Source organism: Uranotaenia lowii, chromosome 3, assembly GCF_029784155.1.
Source record: "Uranotaenia lowii strain MFRU-FL chromosome 3, ASM2978415v1, whole genome shotgun sequence".
In the NCBI taxonomy this organism is placed as follows: domain Eukaryota; kingdom Metazoa; phylum Arthropoda; class Insecta; order Diptera; family Culicidae; genus Uranotaenia; species Uranotaenia lowii.
In genome coordinates this window covers 222418883-222440889 of record NC_073693.1, presented here as the reverse complement: position 1 = coordinate 222440889, position 22007 = coordinate 222418883, and the positions used below count along the sequence as shown (strand labels likewise).

Below are 22007 nucleotides of genomic sequence, written 5' to 3'. Positions count from 1 at the left end.
TAAACTGGGGAAACTTTGATCACTTTATCAATAACTTTTTATTTTTTGGAAGGGGTTGCTTTTTCGTAACCCCAAATCATGATTACAAAATATTCATACGATATTTGTGGCTACAATTAAACGTTTATCACAAAACCGGACTTAAAGCTTGGTTCGCATGATATTTACGTATCCTAACATCTTCAAAATTATTGTTTTGATGCAATTTCGTGAAGTAGGCATAGTGCACAAAAAGTAATTTTTTGTTAACACATTTATTTAGGACTGAGAAGAAAATAAATCACAGAAATATGTATGTAGTTCAAATTCTACAAATTTAGTATCTTTAAATTGCAAAAAGTTTTTTGCTATATTTTGTAGAATATAGATTCATGTCTTTTTTTTTTACATTTGAGTTATGCTTTTAATTTTTTGAATGGAGCACATTCGCGGCTAGCGAAAAAACGAGTTATCTCGTAGTTGATCTGCAATGTGTTGATCAAACTGCTTTTTCCCTTTTCTTCGAAAACATTTACTATCGGAAGATAGCATTTTGTCCAAATACATTTAAGGTAGGGTTGCCATCCGACAAAATGGGTTTTCCCAACTTGGCTGGTTAAATGGCTTGAATCATATCTTCAAGGCAGAACTGCTTTCGTCAGACAAGGTCACATCAATTCTCGAAACATTATGGTTCCATTCGGTGTTCCTCAAGGCAGCCATCTGGGTCCACTTTTGTTCAAACTCTTCATGAACGAGCTTTGTTAACTTATCGATTCCGAATTAGTTTTCTATGCAGACGATCTCAAAATGTACCGTTCAATAGGTCACTACACAGACTGCCTATCACTACAGCAGGACCTCGATAAGCTTATGCGTTGGTGCAAAGTGAATACGATGGAAGTGAATCTTAAAAAATGTAAGATTATAACGTTCACCAGAAGTAGGGTTGTAATTTCGCATCAATACACGTCTGATAACGTGGCTATTGAAAAAGTTGAGTCTATTCGAGATCTCGGTGTTATTGTGGATAAGTCCCTATCATTCAAGGAACATTTAGCTGTAACGGTAGCAAAAGCAAAAACAGTCCTAGGATTTTCGGTCAGGAATACCAAAGGATTCAGTGACACTACAACTCTCAAAGCTTTATATTGCTCGCTTGTTCGCTGTGGATTAGAGTACAATATTCAAGTCTGGGCACCAAACACGATAGGAGGATTGAAGCTACTCGAGTCAGTTCAAAAGCAATTCTTGGGATACGCACTGCCTAACCTACCATAGAACGAACCTTAACGCCTTCCACATTACCATGCTCGATGTGGAATCTTAAACATCGAACCGATTGCTTCACGTATTATACTATTCGTCGTCTGTTTATATTCGACGTCATATCCGGTAAAATTGATAGTGCTAGCCTCGTGGAAATGATACCGTTTCATGTCCCCTCTCGTTCCTTACGGGGTTTTGAGCCTCTGAGATGGAACAACTATGGTAGGAACGAATTTTATATCCCGTTTGACATATGTTGTAAATTGTTCAACCAAGTGTATGTATATTTTGATTTCAATGTAAGTAAGAATAATTTTAAGATAAGATTAAGTAATTAGTCTGTATGACATTAAATTGCCGTAGACAGTGACGAATAAATAAAAAACCATTTATGAAGTTTGAATGACTTACACTGCAAAAACCTACATTTAGCCTCAATTTTAATTCATTAGTTCAGAAAACAGAAAATATTTATAATGTCATTCGAATATAATGTTTTTTTGTGTTATTTTTCTCAAAATTTGCAGCATTTTTTCAAAGTTTATATAAGACAAGAATCAATAACTTGTTTAATTCTTAACATTTAAGTTTTCCAGTATTTATTCCAGACATATTCGGGCTTAGCGAATCCGGTCAATTTAATCAAAAATTCGGATCTTTTTTCAAAATTTTCAACTTAGAATCCGGTAAGCATTCAGACAAATTTGATCTAAACCACGGACTTATTCAATAAAAAGCAATAAGAATAGAAGAATACACTTGTAAATATATATTTTTTCATCAAAACACATAAGTAGATTTGGAATCGTATTTTAGGCTTCCGAAAAACTGTTCATGATTATTTAGATTAAACTTGCTCAAAAAATATCCGCTTTCAGACGCACAAATAAAAATTATAATAACTCAATTTGTTTTTTTTTTTTTGTTCAATTTTGAGAACAAAGTGAATAAATTTGGCCAAAATCCAGACTTTTTTCTACCAAATCCGGGCAACCGGGCCGGATCGAACTATATCTTAATTGTGTGTGAAAGTGATGCCAGTGTGTGCCAGTTTAAAATCAGGCTATCTCGCAAGCTTATCCTAGCATCTCCATAACAACCTAGTTTAGTTAAGCGTTCTTTGAGCACGTTCTTGCGATGTTAAAATTCTCGATTGAAGAAATTTTTTTTTTACTTCCAAATGATGATGGCTCCAATGGTTTCTCCGGAATCCTAACAAAATCCCTTGAATGGTAAACTTGAGGAAAATGTCAAATTCCGGATAAAATAAAACAGGGCTACCGAGCTAAAAATAAATATTTTAAATCGAAAAATGAATAAATTAATGAGATAAATTGAACAAAACTTGTTTGATGATCAAAAACGGCTGTTTAGCAATATAAAAATTTTCCTCAATTTTTGGATTTTAAATAAAATGCCGAATAAAAATTCTGTGTTTTGGCGAAAAAAAAATTCTGACCTTCTTTGAATTCACCCAAAATTTCTGTTATGGTTTTCTGTGGCGCTATTTCTTTAAGTTTGTTTAAAATTTGGTCTTTTTTTTATATATTACTTGTGCAAAATAAATCAAATTATAAATATATAAAGAAAATTTAAAAATGTGTGAAATTTGTGAATATCCCCAAAATTCTGTTTTTTTTTGTGACACAAATTCTGTGATGAAATTTTGCTCGAAAATCTGTGAAATTACAGATTTTTCTGTGATTTCGGCTACCTTACTCTGAACTACAACATTTTCGACTTAAGTGTTCGTAGTATACAAAGATGGAAGTATTCTTGAAACTTCTATTTTTAAAACGAACTTCGGTTATCCATATTTTATTACTTTCTTTGAACTATTTTAGCCAAATGAACATACATATGCATAGGAATGGACATTAAAATTGGGTTTCCAAGAATTTCTAAAAGTCCCGCATTTTTTCGTGATATGTCCCGCTCTTTTTTTTTTTGAAAGTATAAGCCTAATTTATGGGTTAAAAATAAAAGCATTTCTAAAAAAATTTATACAATTCTCAAGTCCCTCTCACAATTCCCATTTTCATTTCTTCTTCAAACTTAACCATTACTCTAAAAATAGGCCCTAATTTTGAAGTATCGAAAATTGTTCAAGAAATGACAATAAAAATAACACTTAAACAATACATACCTATACACAGGAAATTAGCTGAACTTTCATATAAAGTAACATTTGGCTTCTTAATGCTTTGATTTCATCAGGAGATACCTTTTTTGGGGGTCGGCTTCGAAAAAATACATATTTTAAGATTCCGAAATAAAATTTCTACTGTCAGCCAAAATGTCCAAAACCAAATCAAATTTTGCCTATTTGAAACTCAACTTATAGGCTTTCAAACGTAGAATACAATTTTCCGATATTTAAAAATTTAGACTTAATTATTGAAAACTATGCGCTAAAATTTCATGTTGATCGAAGTTACCCCGGTGATTAAAGTAACCCCAGTTTACGGTACCAAAGACAAAGTGACTTGAAATACAAAAAAAAAATTGGAAAAATACTTTGTAATGTAATTTGCAAAAACAGCATCACAGAAAACTACCGCAAAATTTTTGAGTGAAACCACAAATTACGGAAATACCTACATATTTTTATAGCAAACGCGATTTTTTTTCGACAATTTTGAAGGTAGGTGTAGCATTATGCTACTAGCATATATGTACATTCTATCATTGCCTTCTTAAATGTTAATGTTAGTAATGTAAAACGTTTAAATCATCTTCGAGGAGGACATTTGAACGTTGATAACTGCATTCAAATACATGTTCATGCTAGGACAGTGGTCGGCAACCTTTTGAGTCAGAAGAGCCAAAAACTTAATATTATAAAAAATTTAGAGATTGAACGAGCCACATTAAAGATTCCTTGTTTTTGTTTTAAATAAAACAAAAACAAAATATATGAATGATCGATAAACTTAAGTTTATCGAAAATACTTTAAATCATATACAGTTTTTACTTACTCTTGAATATTTTTTCAAATCTGTTTCTGATTACCATTGGGTACATGGATTCTTTTCTGGATCGTCATCTCTTCTAACATGGCGTGATTTCATATTGACTTTAATGCGTTGGCATGATTTTGAAGTGAAAGAGTATCATATTAACATAATTTGTAATCTCTTCGGCAAAGAAAAGCTTTAAAAATAACAAAATCAAAGAAAATAAATTTAAATTTTCTTAAAATTTTCAAGCTTTTTCATGACAATTCCTCAGAATTAGCAAATACTTTCTAAAATCTAGAAGTATAAGATTAAATTAAACTGAGGTCAATGTAACCAAAAATTTAAATCTTCAAAATTATACTCCTGATAACAGGTTAAATATGTTATTCCAAATTTAAAATTTTCGAAGTTCATGACATCCAGCGAACGGTTGTTAAAAATGTTAGGCATATGTGAAATTTAAAATCTCATTTTATGTCACATTTGATATCTTCAGCATTGTGTGTCCAATTAAATGGAAAATGAAATTTCAAGAGTATTAATCTGTGTAATCTCAATTCATTGAAAATTCGTGGCAAATAATAATGAAACAGTAAGTTTAAACCGGCAAGAATAGTTCAAGTACACTTGGAGTTTCGAAACAAAAATTAATAAAAATAAATCAACGGTAATTACAGAACTCTTAATCAAAAATTAAAAAAAAGTACGTTTCAGAAACTTTGTGAGCTTTTGGTGAATCTTGTCTTCAGGCATCACACTTAAAATTTTATTTTTTTAAAAACATACAATTTTTTAGAAAAAAACACACACAAACACATACAGGATCTCAATGAAACTTGATGTTTCCTCGAAGAGATTCCTTCTCTTAACTCTAAGCGTACATCTTTCGAGGATATGATGGCTAGCATCTTACAAATGCTAAAACCACCAACTCACAGAAAGTGTACTATGTATGCCGTGACCGGGATTCGATCTCATACCCACTGGCTTAGAAAACTTGAAAGTTATCCTCTACGCCACGGGCTGCGGCCCTAAATTAAATTAATAAAAAAAAGGTTTCGGGGTTCAAAGGTCAATTTAGTTTTCGATTGAAAGTATTTTAACTGTGATATGAGTTTTGAAATGTATTTTAAAAATTGAAATTCTCATTCATTCTCAACGCTTATTCGAGTTTGAAAAGTTGTCAAACTTTAATTTGTTATTCTCAAATCTTAGTTTTGGAATTTGGTATTTGAATTTTATGCGTCTATTCACTTTCTAAACCGTTATTTATTGAATTAACATTGCAGATTTTTTTTCTGTACGTATTCAGGCTTGTGAAATCCGGACATTGGGTTTCAAAATTTTAAACTCAAATCCAGATAGTATCCGGGCAAATCCAGCCAAAATCTAGGTATTTTGCATAAAAGGTAAGAGAAAAGCTATAAAATTAACTCGAAACTCCGAGGCCCATCAGCGGCGTTCAAACCCTACAATTATCTCATAATTTCAAAATCTGTATGCGAATTCATTTCGCTAAAACAAGTTGAAAATTTGAAATTTTGTAAAAGTTGTGAATATTCCTGAAAAAAACGTGCCTTTTCCGCGATATCTGGGTAACCGGACTGGACCTGTCATTCCCATTTTTTTCTTTAAAAATCTAGACAAGCCCGGATAAAACCGGAATGATATGCTTTTGAGGTATCTGTATTTTTTTAAATACAAATTAAAGAACTAAATAATTATTTAATTTGAAACGGCTCATACGTGGTATCTGTATTCGAAGAGATACATTTAAATAAAAGTTTTCAATTTAAATAAATATGAAAGGATTGAGATGGATTTCCCTAAACTTTCATGTTTTTACACGTCGAAGTTGTAAATATTTTTTAAAATGGTTGATTAGTTTAAATACGATTTTGCAGATTTCAACTGATCAATTTTAATAGAGGGCGAAAAAAGTGATAACGAGTACTTTAAATATAAAATTTGATGAGGTTTACGTTGTTTGATCACAAAATAGAGGCTGTCTCAGAACTACTTGTTTGTAAATGATAAACTTTGATTTCTCTGTTAGCTATAGCTTAACTATTGTGTTTGATTCACTCAAAAACATACACACGTTTTAGAAATAAATAAACTGATTTGAGTTTTTGTTTTTTTTTTAAAGAAACATCAGTTATTCATTGCATTTACGGTTCATGATAAATTAAATCTTGATAAAACTGTAAAATTAGGCTTCAAAAAATACTATTTCGCCATTTGGTTCTTTTCGCTTGTTTCTACAGCGGATGAAATTTTAAAATTCTCTTCTGGACCTATAATATATAAATCTGTGTGCCAAGTCACAAGGCGCAATTATCGCTTAAGCACGAATTTTCTAAATATTTCATTCAAAACTATATGCAATATTAGCGCAGTGAGCTGAAGAGCCGCAGTTTTACATCAAAAAAGTCGCATGCGCATTTCTTTCTCACCTTCTGGCAGGCCAAGGAACGATGTAAGCCCCTATATTTCCGGATCTTACTTTTTATGGATCAATATTTCTAAAAGTTCAGAAGGATCCTTACTCTGGTTCAGGAGCCGCATGAATCGACAGAACTTATTTGTTTGCTAGTTAACAAACTAGGTAATGTTTAAATTTTTTTAAATAGGATGTCTTTTAAAGTAACACCATTAAACGAATCTGTGTACGAAAAACTCCTGAGAAGTACACATAAAAAGGAGTCATTTTATTTAATTATTTAATTTTATTTAAAAATTGCGCTGCGCTTCCTTCGCAGGAATTGAACACAACGATTCCCTCTATCTTAATATGCTCGGATGAAATAAAAAAAACCATCACCTATCGTTTCGATGCCTGCCGAAAAAGGTAGAAACACATAAACGTGTGAAACCATTTGACTAATCCTGTTAACGCGAAACGTACGTTGTTGTTAAATGGCCCAAACGGGGAGCTTTCATCATGTTAGGCATGCTTATTTGGAATCCTAAAATGTTGTTCTCCTTTTAAGCATTTTTAATACTCACTTGCATAGTTCGTGCAACTTCTGCATCACCTCCAGGATGACTTCCAGGGTGGGCGTTTCTTCGATCTGTGACAGCTTCTTCTGCACGTTGGACCACCAGGGCAGATCGCAAGGTAACATCACTAGCGCCATGGTGCATCGGATATTTCTGCTCCTCACTCAATCGCTCCGGCTCCAAGAATTTACGTTTTTGATCCAATCCAATCACTTTCCTCGAGGTAGCTGCTCAAGCCATGGGAAGCCCTGTGAAGTAGTGACAAATAATTCATTACAATCCGGGAGCCAACATGTGCTGCCAATGAATGTGTTGTTATTCTGCATAGCATGTCACGCGCGTACCATGAACTCAAGTGATCGATTAACTTTTGCTCACAACCAGCAATTATCCCAAAGGTTTATTATTCAAATTCGCCCCCTTTTTACGAGTTCAGCCATACTCAACTTCGGCTCACTACTTCCGCTGGTTAGTCTGCTGTAGACTACCTATTTTATTTTCTCTCTGTTGAATAAACCAAATAAAATAAAAAAGAAAACGAGCTGCTATTGAAGCGTTGCACGCCATTTCAACGCCTCCTTCCTGGTTTAATTTGTTTTGTTCATTGGGAAAATATACATGTTGGTACCAAGCCCGACACACGTGTCCTTTAAATAGAACAAACATAGTTCTGTGAATGGGGCGACGCGGCTTTCGGCTTCCTGCAACCATTAGCATAATGGTTGCAATTTTTCAGCACCATCTTTTTTTTTTCTTTAATATACAGCACCATCGATGTAATGATTTCCTACGATTTTCTTTGGAGGTCATGTCGAAACAGCTCCATGATTATCAAAATAGAAGCAAAGTAAGATCTGTCAAAAGTTAAGTGAAGTTCAAGCTGCAACTCGCTCGCATTTGCATAGCCTAAAGCGTAGTTCTTTTAGAAATGGGACACTTTGTTTTGTTCATAGCTCATTTACTGGTAGTCGGATATTAAAAATTTTGACAGCATTTTGTTACTAACCGACCTATTTTTTTTTCAAAATTTTAAATTCACGCTTCTTTGAGATATCTACGGTGTAAGAGAAAAAGAGAAATAATATTTTTCACAGTCTCCTTCAAAAACCATCATTATCAAATTTATAGCTTACAAAACCGTTGATTAATCAAAGAACTACCGTGTATGAGTGGTGGGAAAGTATGTAAACACTGTTAAATATGTTCACAAAGCTCAAATCAAGCATTGTAGTGAAGCACATGATCGAAAACTACGGTTTAGGGTCATCAGGGAATTAAAGTCTAGTATTAGAATTATTAATTTAGAATAAGCAAAAAACAACAAGTTTTTGCTAAAGTTAAGTTCTTTTAGAAATGGTACAGTTACAAATGCGTGTATCTTAAAAACCAAATGTTTGATCGAAATACTTTCTATAAAGGAAATGAAGGTAATTTTACGATAATTGATGAAAAAATTTGAATAAAATTATTTATCTTTTTTTAAAAAAAATGGTCTACTTTATTCATGGTATCTCCCATCGGCAGGCGCACACTTTTTTCAGTCATGATATTGATCAGTTTTTCCAACTTTTACTTCGTCTAAACTGTATTCTAGGTGGCTTCAATACTTCTTTTTTAAATGAAACTGAGGGCTATTAAGTGGATACCAAGGTTGTCGAAATCACAGAAAAATCTGTAATTTCACAGAATTTTGAGCAAATTTTCATCACAGAATCTGTGTCACAGAACACAGAATTTTGAATTTTTCACAGATTTCACAGATTTCTTACTTTGAATCAGAAAAGTATTATAAGATTGGTAATGGTACCTAATTGTTTTTACTCAACTAAAATGTGAAAAAGACCCTATTTTTCATGATTTTTCTATGATATTCAAGGAAATAGCATCACAGAAATCCATCACAGAATTTTTGGGTAAAATCACAGAAAGTCAGATTTATTTTTCTCAAAAACACAGATTTTATTTTCGGCAACCTTGGTGGATACAACTGGTTCGAAATTAACAAAACTTCATTATTTTTGAGCCCCTCAAATGCGTTTTCAATGGAACTTCTGCTGGTAAATTCACACGATAACGAAGTAAAACCAGAGATTAATATTAAAGTATAATCGGTTAGTATAGATCGTAGGTTGCGAACTAGACATATAAGATTACTCTTTTGAGGCTTTTAAATAATAACAGCAAAAACCAAAGTTTTTGTTTTGCAAATTGTTGTTTTTTCCACAGGAGCAGAATCTTGGCAAACCATTGAATTTTATACAAAAATAAACAGCAAATGCATACTTTTATGCTAGGGACCTTATAACGAGCAGACAAGTTATGGGATTCAAACGCTGAATTTGTTTTATATAGGGTTTTTCATAAGTTTTGTCGTCAATCAGAAATCATCTGTCTCTCATAGCTATACAGCTTACGAGCTCTGCAACTAAATAATGAATTTTCAATATTTGAACGTTATTGGTATCAAAGGGGGCATAAAAAGAAATCGGAAAAATCGAAGTTTTAATTTTTTATAATAATTTAAAATTGTATGAAACGTCGAAACCTGGTGTTGTTTAACAAAAAATATCTTAAATTTTTTAAAATTTCAAAAACAAAGAAAAAGGGGAGGGATGGCCAGAGGACATCCGGAAAATCAAAAATTGAGTAGGCATTAAAATTAAAATTTAGATTTTACAGATTTTCTTTGGTCCCTCCTTCGATCATTTTTTATTGTTTTAGGCACCCCTGAAACAAGTCCGATTGAGCCGAAATTTTGCACAGGTCAGTTTTTGTGGCCAATCTACAAAATGTATATGGCCAGCAAGGCCGGATTCAAGTGCCGACATTGACCCCCCCCCCCCACTGAGGAACTAAGATTTTTAGAGACCAACTATGTTCTATGAAAATGATAATCAAGTTAATCAGAAAAAACTAAAATTTGGTATCAGAAAATCTGTTCATTCTAAAAATGAGATACAGCAATGCAAAGACAAAAGTGGATGTCTTTGTTTTTAGTTAGATTTTTTTTCCACCGGAAAATCCGGAATAGCGGTCAAAATGTTCCTTGGACCGTCACATATTTATACATCGTCAGATAAATGTATTCTTAACAATTCCAGAAATTAAAGAAGCACTTAAATGCTGCAAAGTTGTCAGAAATTATAAGCAGTTTAAAAACTGAATTGTTTTTTTTGGACTTTTTTCATTCGGAACCAACTAAACAACCTGGTAGAACTAATTCACTTCATTTTTCATTTTTTCACAATATTTAATTGTGTAGAATAAATTACCTACACAATGAATCCAATATCATAAAAATCGGACAATATTTGCGACCACGGGAATAAAAACAAAATTACAAGCTAAATTAACCCGAAACGTATTTTTTGTGAACAGCTTTGGAAGGTTAACAATATTCCGAAAAACGGACGTAGTTTGATAAACATCACTTTGAAAAGCCGGGGATGTCCAAATTCAGTATGCTAACCCTGCATTAAAAAAACATATTTTTTTCATTATTTTTGAGTAAAATGTATAATTAAGAAGCACCTGACGAATCAAACATTTTATTTTGATTATGAAGCATTCAAAACTCATGAAAAAATTAACAGCTTCAACGGCGGCTGGAATATCTTTTTCTGAATTTGACAAATTTCAGTAATCAGTTTTTAAAAGTATATTTTCATAACAGATTAAAAGGTAGAATAGAGAAACATCTCCGATTTTCATTTAGTACAAACGACTTGCACAATTAGAAGGTATATTGCATTAACTTTAAAGATTTACAGTTTTTATTGGGAATTTTATATGGGAGAGTAAGGTCACTTTTTTCTATGCTCAATAACTTCTTTATAATAAAAGATAAAATGAAAAAAATGGCATGGTTTTTTTGCGTTTCTAACATATCATAAGGCGTTTTTTATTTTTAATAAGTTACTAGCTGATCCGGTAAACTTCGTTTTACCCGTTACTTAATAAATCGTTGGAAAATGTTTACAGTTCTTTAACTTCTTCGTGCTCGTCGTGAGTCAGCTTTCATGAAAATCGTATTCAAGTTGTTCGAGGTTTGTCCCGTTTATAGTTGATTTTGTATAGGAGCCCCTCTTTCATAAAGAGTAATAATCTCGAAACTATTATACAAACCATCTCTGGGCCGAAAAACCCTCGGATAAAAATATTCACTAAATTCCGACCGACCATTCATACGTGATGGTGTTACAAAGAAAACGCCTTCATTTTTATACACTCCCGGCCAAAAGTTTGGGATCACCCGCCAAAAAACATGCAAATTTTGATCGTTTATATCTCAGCCGTCTTAGGACATATTGCAAATCTTCTGATCTCATTTGAAAGATAATGAGCCATAGCTATTTCGGAGGTATTTTGCCCATAAATAATGTTTCAATTTTGCACCTAAAACTTAACCTAAAGTTAGAACATTTTCAAAAAATCGCACTCAATATTCAAAGCCAATCATCTCGCGATAGGGTGAACCAAATTCCAAAATTTGAGTTGCATTAGAATCCTTATTCTATACTTCTCAAAACACTCAAAAATTGTGTGCAAAAATTTAAGAATGTACTATTAATTAATAAAATAGACACATGAGTTATCGTCCAAAAGTTTGGGATCACTCCTAGTATGGTGTATAGGCCAAAAGTTTGGGATCATTCTTTAAAACCCGATTTGATACACTTAACAGTGGATTGTAGCCTTTCTTACAGTATAAAAATTATATTTGGATACACATGACACAAAATAATAAAATGATCGATTTATAAATTCTGAGTAATGATTAAAGTATTTCGAACGTAGTAAATCCTAAATGAATTTAAGAAATTAGGATTCTAAATTTTTTAAAGGATGAAGGTATTTTGAAATAATTATAATTTTCACATAAATAATAACATAATTGTAAACTAATTGAAAAATTTTGAATGATTGAATTCTGGGATATCTTGTATGATCCCGTTTCTATGACATTATGATCTTATATTTATAAAATAGAAGAGGTCTAAAAATGAAGGGTATAATTTTTAAAAAAGATTCCTAACCATGTGTTTCAAATAATTCAACCTCTCAAGAAAAGGAAGCGAATAAATGGAAAAAAAATTAAATAAACTTTCAACTGCTAAACTAAAATACGATGCTTCAATGTAGATTACAATTATCTATCGATTTAACAAAAGATATTAAACATTTTGACAACTTTGAAATGTCAATATTTTCAATTATGTCTATTTTATCATTTTTGTCAATTTTGTTAATTCTATTAGTTTTGTCAATTTTGTCAATTTTATAAATTTTGTTAATTTTGTAAATTTTGTAAATTTTGTAAACTTAGTAACTTTTGTAAATTTTGTGAATTTTGTAAATTTTGAAAATTTTGTAAATTTTGTCCATTTTGTCCACTTGGGTAGTTTTGTCAACATTTAGAACATTTAGAACGGCAAGTGAAATTGAATGATGCAAAAACTTATACTCGACAATATTTAAAATATTTATTTTTGATTTTTGACTTTAACTTGTCAATATACATGCTACTGCTAGATCAGTTGATCCTAGTATCACATTATTTTATTTCCAATAAGATTCTATTTTCCCTAACCAGCATGAGAGCAGCAGTGGTATAAATTATTTTAGCATACCTTTCAGGGGCATTCTTACTAGTATACAAGAAAGAATGCCCCTGATAGGTATGCTAAAAACTTTGATTTCTATGTTGATTCATTTTTGGAAACGACGAAAGCTGTTTCGAGAAAATCGCGTTGAAAGTAATTAGGTTTAAAATGTAAGTCTTCAAACGGTACTTTTTCACCCAGCTCACAATTTGATTGTTAACATTTGGCCGCACGCCCTTTTGAAAAAAATTATACCACTGCTGCTCTCATTCTGGGTAGGGAATATAGAATCTTATTGGAAGAAAATAATGGGATTCTGGGTATGCCAACGAATGATTCGCAACGTAAGGTCGATTTTTTAAAAGGGCACATTTTTTGCCATATTTGCAAAATTTGTCAGGTTATCAAGTTTGTGAATGTTGTCATTTTTTTTTCAATTTTGTCAACTATGCAAGTTTGGTCCAATTTGTAATTTTTGATGATTTTAACAATCATGTCATTTTTGTAATTATAGACTATTTTGAAATGTTTGTAAATTATGTCAGTTTGGTAAATTTGTTTAATTTTTTTCTAAATTGATTCCGTCAATTTTGCATATTTTGAAAACTTTTTCAGTTTTATGATTTATATTCATTTTATCTATCCAGTTTTGTCAATTTTGTAAATGTTATAATTTATGTCAATCCATTCAAAATTGGTCAATTTTGGTAAATTTTTCCCATATTTGCGAAATATGTCAGGCTTGTTAAAACTTGATTAAAGTTTGTGAATGTTGTCTATTTTGTAATTTTTATCAATTTTATCAATTATGTAAATTTGATACACTTTGTAATTTAAGAAAATTTAAACAATTGTCATTTTTGTAGTAATTGACTATTTTGACATTTTTGTCCATTATGTCGGTTTTGTAAATTTGTTTTGAAAATCGTCTAGCGCTGGATTGCATCTGAATTTGTGGATTTTAATCTGAATTCTGAAACTCACTATTGGACCCGATTTTTTTTTAGTTTAGTTTAAAATCAGAAATACTTTAAAGTCCAGGGAATTCAACATTTTGAAATTAACACGTCTGTACAAAAAATCACTTTAAACTTTAAAACAGTTGATAAAATTAAATTGGGTGAAACTTTTTGTTGATGCATTTTCTTTTGAACGCGAAATTACGCCTATTTAAAATGGGATTTTTTTATCCGGGTAGGGCCAATAGATAGCGTCGATTTTTGAAATAGGATTTGATTAGATGTTCCGAAGTTTCAAAAGCGTTATTTTTTCGAGCTAACTGATAGTTTCGCCCTTATGAAATGTTACGCTATGTTTGTTTACATTTGGTGCGTTCGCCCTTTTTCAAACTTACTACAAAATTATCTAACAGATTCACGCTTGCTTCGACGTATCGAAGCCAGCCATCGCTGCAGAAAAATGCGGTGTTGAACCCTACACCCATCGGTTTGATATGGCAATTCGGGGTTGTACCCCTTTATGAAACTCCACATTATCACAATATGATTTTGAAGCTTCGGCTTCAAAATTTTTGCGACCGGTTCGGTTAACACTGAGCTGGTAAAAAAGTAAAAAACTGTCAAGTTATAAGAATTCTTACTCCCTTTCTACTGCTCGTTTTGTCGTCATGAAGACATTATGAGTGGGAGCGGAGTGCGCCCATCGTGTAGCGAATAGCGTGTAGCGAACGCGCCCATCGTGTATATGACGTCATATACACGATAATTTTCATTTTAGTGATTGCTGGTTGTGGCTAGCAAGCCAAATTGACACGTTTTTTGGAGTGATGATTTGATGATAATTACTATGAAAAATTTTTTTTCAAACTATTTTGTTTTTTTTTTCTTTCTTTTATACATTGAAGGGGGAAAAAAATCAAATTTTTTTAGACGAAAATCATTTTTATTGTACTTCCCAGTTTCGCAAAAACGTGTGGACAATGTTTACAAAAAATCACACCAGCACACACAAATACACTGACATCGTCTGAACTCGTCGAGCTGATTCGATAGGTACCTATAAAGGTATATCTAAGACCCAAAATTAAGGATTTCCCAAATCGACCGATAACTATACCTTTCTGAAAGAAAGGCAAAAACATGCAAATTTATTTCATTCATATCTTTCTCATCTAACATCGTATTGCAGATCTGCAGGGTGCATTTAAAAGTTTAGGAATTGTTGTTTTTTCATGAATTCATTAAAAAATTATATTTTAAATCCATAACCATAAAAACTTCACAATGATAAGTGTGAATTTTCAAAAAAACAATTAATTTCAGGTAAATTTTTTATGGTTTTTATAACTTTTGGACGATAACTTAAGTGTCTATTTTATTAATTAATAGTACATTCTTAAATTTTTGCTCAAAATTTTTTGATTGTGTTTTGAGAAGTATAGAATAAGGATTCTAATGCAACTCAAATTTTGAAATTTGGTTCACCCTATCGCGAGATGATTGGCTTTGAATATTGAGTGCGATTTTTTGAAAATATTCTAACTTTAGGTTAAGTTTTAGGTGCAAAACTAAAACATTATTTATGGGCAAAATTCCTCCGAAATAGCTATTGCTCATTATCTTTCAAATGAGATCAGAAGATTTGCAATATGTTCTAAGACGGCTGAGATATAAACGATCAAAATTTGCATGTTTTTTGGCGGGTGATCCCAAACTTTTGGCCGGCAGTGTATATAAGAAAGATGTGGAAAAGAGATAATTTTGTATGGGGATTGGGGACCCCTCTTCCATAAAAAGTGAGATTCTTGAAACTATTATACAAACCATTTCTGTCTCAAAAACCCTCAGACACCAAATTTCACTTAATTCCTACTGACCATTCATACTTGATGGTGTAACAAAGAAAACGCCTCCATTTTTATATATAAAGATTTTCCCTAAACTCTGACTGTTTTTAAAAAAGCAATATTTTTGGCATTGTATTTGAATTTCATTTGAAATTTGTTTCTCAAATCTTGATTTGATACTTTCATTTCAATTTGAGGCTCTGAATAAAATATGATTTTAGGTTTTAAACTTTACTTTTGAATTATTAAACTTGTATCTCAAAGGAGCTTCAATCTTATTTTTTTATTTTAGATTCTTAGTCTGAAATCGTGATGTTACATACCAATTTTCATGAAATATTTATTCGGCTTTCAATAAAGCTTCTTTAAATTTTTCTATACCAGATAATTACCAGGTATTAAATAGATGGCGAAGCGAATTTGGCATGGAATCAAACCAATTTACCACCTTTTTTTGTATGTTTTAGATATATTGTATTTTATGGGATGTCATATAAAAAAGCGATTCATAGGAACCCCCCCGAGAAAAATTGCGTGGGCCCCCCAGGCTTAATCCGGCCCTGATGGTCAGATAAGTGAAGCAGGCGTTGGATTGAGAGGACGTGAAAAAATTTTGATCTCGTGTCATTCGTGTCAACATTATAAATTAATATTTTCGTTTTCCATATGAAATTATATGTAATTGTTATATGTAATGTGTAATATGCAGATAATATATGTAATAAGTAATATGTAATATGTAATATGTAATATGTAATATGTAATATGTAATATGTAATATGTAATATGTAATATGTAATATGTAATATGTAATATGTAATATGTAATATGTAATATGTAATATGTAATATGTAATATGTAATATGTAATATGTAATATGTAATATGTAATATGTAATATGTAATATGTATGGGAGAGTGGGGAATCATGGGCCACTTTTTTTCGTTGTTCCATAACTTCTTTATTATAAAAGACTAGCTGATCCCGTACGAACTTCGTTTCGCTTTAAATCAGTGGTACGTCAAAATGAGTTTAGAAAATGAATTCGAAACATTCTTTCGACAATTTTGGGGAAAAAATTCAACAGTGTTTAAAGTCGCTACTATTACTATTACTTGAAATTCAAATTAAACGGTTGATTGGCTTTTTATTAAAATTTATGTGAGAGTGTTTTCTTCTCGATCGTTTGCAAAATCTAGACATTATGGCAGAAACATGTACTATTTCTTTATGTGCACGACTCTTTTGCTTGACCTTCACACTTAAATTGGTATCAATTAACTGCCTCCAACAAAATTATTGCACAAAACACTAAACTTTCAATGAAACCCCTTTTTTTCTGTACCATGGCCCGAAATTCGATAATTGAAACCAACTTTACGTTCCTCAAAACTCCCTTGTGCCATTTTTTCTTTTCAAATTATGTGTAAAATAACGTCAGGAACTTGAAAACAGTGAACAGTGGATATAGACGCCCTTTTCGCCGACACGGAACATGCTACCTGGAGTCAATTGCTCATAGTTTATAACCCTCATCTGAACATTTTCATGTCAATCCGATGCATGATCACGACAATATCGCGAAAACGGTGAGCAACTGACATTGACGGCCTTTTTTTGACCACGATTCAAAACTTGACACCTGAAATCAATTATCTTTTCTGTTAAACTCCCATGTGTCAATTTTCATTACAATTCTATGCTCAATCAAGAAAATATCGTAAAAACAGTTAACAGATAATAACCCCTTTTGCCGACCCCTGAGTCAAGATTTGAAACCTGAAAGCAAAAGAGCGTCCCTCAAAACTCCTATGCGGAAATTTTCATCTTAATCCAATGTAGAATAACGTCAAAATCGCAAAAACATTAATCAGTGAATATGGACGACCCCTTTGGCCGACCTCTGACCCTAAATTTGATAACTGTAATCGATTGTTCGTCCCTCAAAACATTCATGTGCTAATTTTTATCACAATACGAACTATAATAACGAGAATATCGCAAAAACATTAATCAGTGGATATGGACGACCCCTTTGGCCGACCCCTGACCCTAAATTTGATAACTGTATTCGATTTCTCGTCTCTCAAAACACTCATGTGCAAATTTTCATCACAATCCGGTGAACAATAACGCCAATATCGCAAAAACATGAATCAGTGAATATGGACAACCCCTTTGGCCGGCCCCTGACCCTAAATTTAATAACTGTAATCGATTGTTCGTCTCTCAAAACACTCATGTGCAAATTTTCATCACAATCCGATGTACAATAACGCCAATATCGCAAAAACATTAATCAGTGAATATGGACGACCCCTTTGGCCAACCTTTGACCCTAAATATGATAACTGTAATCGATTGTTTGTCTCTCAAAACACTCATGTGCAAATTTTCATCACAATCTGGTGTATAATAACGCCAATATCGCAAAAACATTAATCAGTGAATATGGACGACCCCTTTGGCCAACCTTTGACCCTAAATATGATAACTGTAATCGATTGTTTGTCTCTCAAAACACTCATGTGCAAATTTTCATCACAATCCGGTGAACAATAACGCCAATATCGCAAAAACATGAATCAGTGAATATGGACGACCCCTTTGGCCGACCCCCGACCCTAAATTTGATAACTGCAATCGATTTCTCGTCTTTCAAAATACTCAAGTGCAAATTTACTACACGATCCGACAAAAAATAACGTCAATATCGCGATAACCATATTTGTGTTGTATGGACGACCCCCTTCAGAAGGGGTCATCCAAATATTGAAAACATTTTTCATCCTTCCTAGACCTAATTAGTATCCATGCCAAATTTCAGACCTCTAGCTCTTAAGACGGCTGAGTCTATAGAGGACAAACAAACAAACAAACAAACAAACAAACATACAGATAATTGCTTTTTATATCTATACTAGCTGATCCCATACGAACTCCGTTTCGCTTTCAACTTGGAATATGTCATGAACAGTTTGTTAAAAGTCAATTGCCAAGTATTTTCCAGATGCAATTGCGAGTTCATTGTTAAGTAATAATTGCAAAATATTTGACGATCACTTTTCCTGTCGTCTGCTACTAAATTTGAAACCCCCGTGTACAAATTTCGACTCGATCGTTTCATAACAACGCAATTATTGCCAAAAAGTCAAACCTCTTTCGGTGGCCTCTTCTACAATCTATTATATATGAAATCGATTGCCCTTTCCTCAAAACTCCCGTGTGCAAATTTTCAAAGCAATCCATTGCATAATAACGTCAATATTGCTAAAAACAGTGAAAAATTAATTAATATGGACGATTCTTTTCGTCGACCCCTGGCAAAAAATTTGATATCATCACAATCCGGTGAACAATAACGCCAATATCGCAAAAACATGAATCAGTGAATATGGACGACCCCCTTTGCAGGCCTCTCTAACTGAATTTTATACCTGATATCGATTGCCCGTCCCTCAAAATGTTCGTGTACCAATTTTCATCTGAATCCGATGTATAATAACGACAATATCGCATTAATAGTGAATAGTTAATATGGACGACCCCTTTGGCTGACCCCTGACTTTAATTTGAATAAGTGAAATCAAATTTTCATCGCAATCCGATGTGTAAGAATGTCAATATCACTAAGATATTGAAAAGTGAATATGGACGACCCCTTTTGCCGACCCCCTACACTGAATTTGATGCCTCAAATCGATTGCACGTCACTCAAAACTATCGTGTACCAATTTTCATTTGGATATGATGTATAATAACGTCAATATCGCAAAAACAGCAAACAGTTAATATGGACGACCCCTTTGGCTGACCCCTTACACCAAATTTGACACCTGAAATCGATTGCTCGTCTTTCAAAACACTCATGTGCAAATTTTCAACACAATCCGACGAAAAGTAACGTCAATACCGCAAAAACAATATTTGTCTTGCATGGACGACCCCCTTCAGAAGGGGTCGTCCGAAAATCTGAAAACATTTTTCATCATGCCTGGTCCTAATGAGCATCCATGCCAAATTTCAGACCTCTAGCTCTTAAGACGGCTGAGTCTATAGAGGACAAACAAACAAACAAACAAACAAACAAACAAACATACAGAAATTGCTTTCTATATATCTATTATATAAAATTCTCTTGTAACGGTGTTTGTAGTACTACTCCTCCAAAATTACCCAAAAGATACAAGTGAAATTATTTTTAGAATATTTTGTGGGCATGCGAATCGGTTTATATTGAATAAAAATAACAAAAAGTGGCATCAATTGTCCGTTATAATTAAATTTGTAGTTTTTTGAATCAAATTAAAGTCATGACATCCATTTTCGGAGATTTTCTTTACTTCGGGCGCCGGGCGATTTGTTATTTGTCTCCATGGTCGTCCAAGGCGTCGCAAGCAAACACCAAGAGAGGATGGTAACGATGACATAGCATACTGATTAGTTGAAATATTTGGGCGCGCATTTCTAAACCAAGCATAATTTCAATGCATGTGGTAGCGATATGAAGCCTAGATGTGTTTTTTTTCTTCTTGATTCCTAGATCATTTGTACAGCACATAGTAATGAATGACACCCAGATTGATATTTTGACGATCAAATCAATACCATTTAAACAATTAAAAAAAAGCAGAAATTGTTGTCTGAAAATATGAATTTAGTACTGATGCATATAAAATTATGGTATGACTCTTTGCGGACATTTGCAAAAAGAAAGTGGGAAGATTTACATACAATTTTATAATTCAATACCCCTAGAAACATTTTTCGAACATGTACAAATGTGCTTAACTGAAAATGTTTCGGGTGCCTTTAAATTTACAGAGCAACAGCAAAATCCATTGAGGATGAACAGACACAAGAGCCTGTCCTTTAAAAAAGATTATATAGGATTGATGTTTATTTAAGGCCTAATGCAAAGAACTTTTTGATTTTCTGGAAGCATAAGTGAAAGTTATCAATAAAAATGAAAAAAATTTCAGTTAAAAGATACACTAGAGCAAGTGGAAACGTTCAACATTTACAAAAAATTATAAATTGCTCATGTACACATACATGTTCACATTATTTCTTCATCTTTAAATCTTTGAGCCCAATTAAACAATCTGACTAAATAAACTCAACTTTTTTTTAAATTCATTCACAGAAAAACTGTTTACAGGTTCACTGTTTGTTCACACAGAATTCAAGTACGTACTTAACATGAAAGTGTGTTTATGTTTAACATATTTTGGCTACATAGAAGAGACTTTAGATTCGCTTTTTTGTTGAAAAGTTTTTCTGTGATTGATATTCTAGAAGCATTATCTTTTGATAGCAGAAGCAGAATTTTTTTTGATAAGTTTTTATTATGACCTGGAAATGTCGAAAATGATATTAACTCCTGTCATTTCACACGGTGAAACAAGTGGCAACGCGTTTTTTAGTCATGAAACATATACCCTTTAAGAATTATTTTTCCAAAATGATCAGAAAGGGTATACCGAATGTTAAATCTGAAGCGGATATTCAAAATTATTAAATGTCTTTGTAAATGAAGGTCTTATGGTTAAACAGTGTGCAGTGAAATTGAAGTACCAAGCATTATTGTATTCTGGGGAAAAACTGCAGATATATCAATGAAAGTTGATAAAAAAGACAAACAGGAAAAAGTATTCAATTTATTTTAAAGTAAGCTTGCCAGATTGCCCGGTTTTATCCGGGTTTGCCCGGATATTTGATGCAAAATTTCGAGAAAGTCCGGTCCGGCCCGGTTGCCCGGATATCGTGAAAAAAGTCCGGATATTGCCCGGATTTTTTAACAATTTTCACAAAGAAACCAAAAAAATCAAAGTTTTTGGGTACGTTTCAGCAAAATCGATTATTTGTATGAAAATTTTCAACGATTGTTTCAAATAATTTCGCTGATTTACTTTTATAAACCTTTAAATATTTAAGGGGGGGGTAGGGTCTAACACTTTCAAAAAATCGATTTTTTTATTTTTTTATTTTCTTATTGTAAAACATTTCAAGAATGTTGTGTCAAATTTTCAAGTCAATTGAAGCAAAACTGTAGAAGTTATAGGCCTTTATCTCCTCCTATCTAATACTGCAAGAAAGCAAGAGCAGAAACTTCAAACGCGTTTTTCTCGAAAGCACATTTTTAAAGTCCGTGGACATCGTCATTTGAAAACTACTTATCCGATTCTTTTCAAATTTGGAACATATTTTCTACATATAAAATACCAGACCCCAACGTTTTTCTTTTTTGATTTTTTTACTTTGGGGAGATTTTAGAGGTGAAAAATGGTGGATTTTTAAGTGAAAAATCGTAGTTTTTACTTCAAACAGCCACAAAAATTTCATAAAAATATTTTTAAGTTAAATAAAAACGTTGGGGTCCAGAA

At 32.5% G+C, this 22007-nt stretch overlaps 1 protein-coding gene across 4 annotated transcripts in view; it reads right to left on the bottom strand.

Moving 5' to 3' along the window:
* The window catches only part of LOC129753547 (uncharacterized), a 66674-nt gene that overhangs the window by 10384 nt on the left and 34283 nt on the right, over nucleotides 1-22007 (bottom strand). For all 4 annotated transcript variants that reach the window (XM_055749376.1, XM_055749378.1, XM_055749377.1 and 1 more), the window contains exon 2: nucleotides 7219-7460. In XM_055749376.1, coding sequence (XP_055605351.1) covers nucleotides 7219-7349 — 131 coding nt within the window. In that variant the 5' untranslated portion in view covers nucleotides 7350-7460. The remainder of the gene's footprint in view (nucleotides 1-7218; nucleotides 7461-22007) is intronic.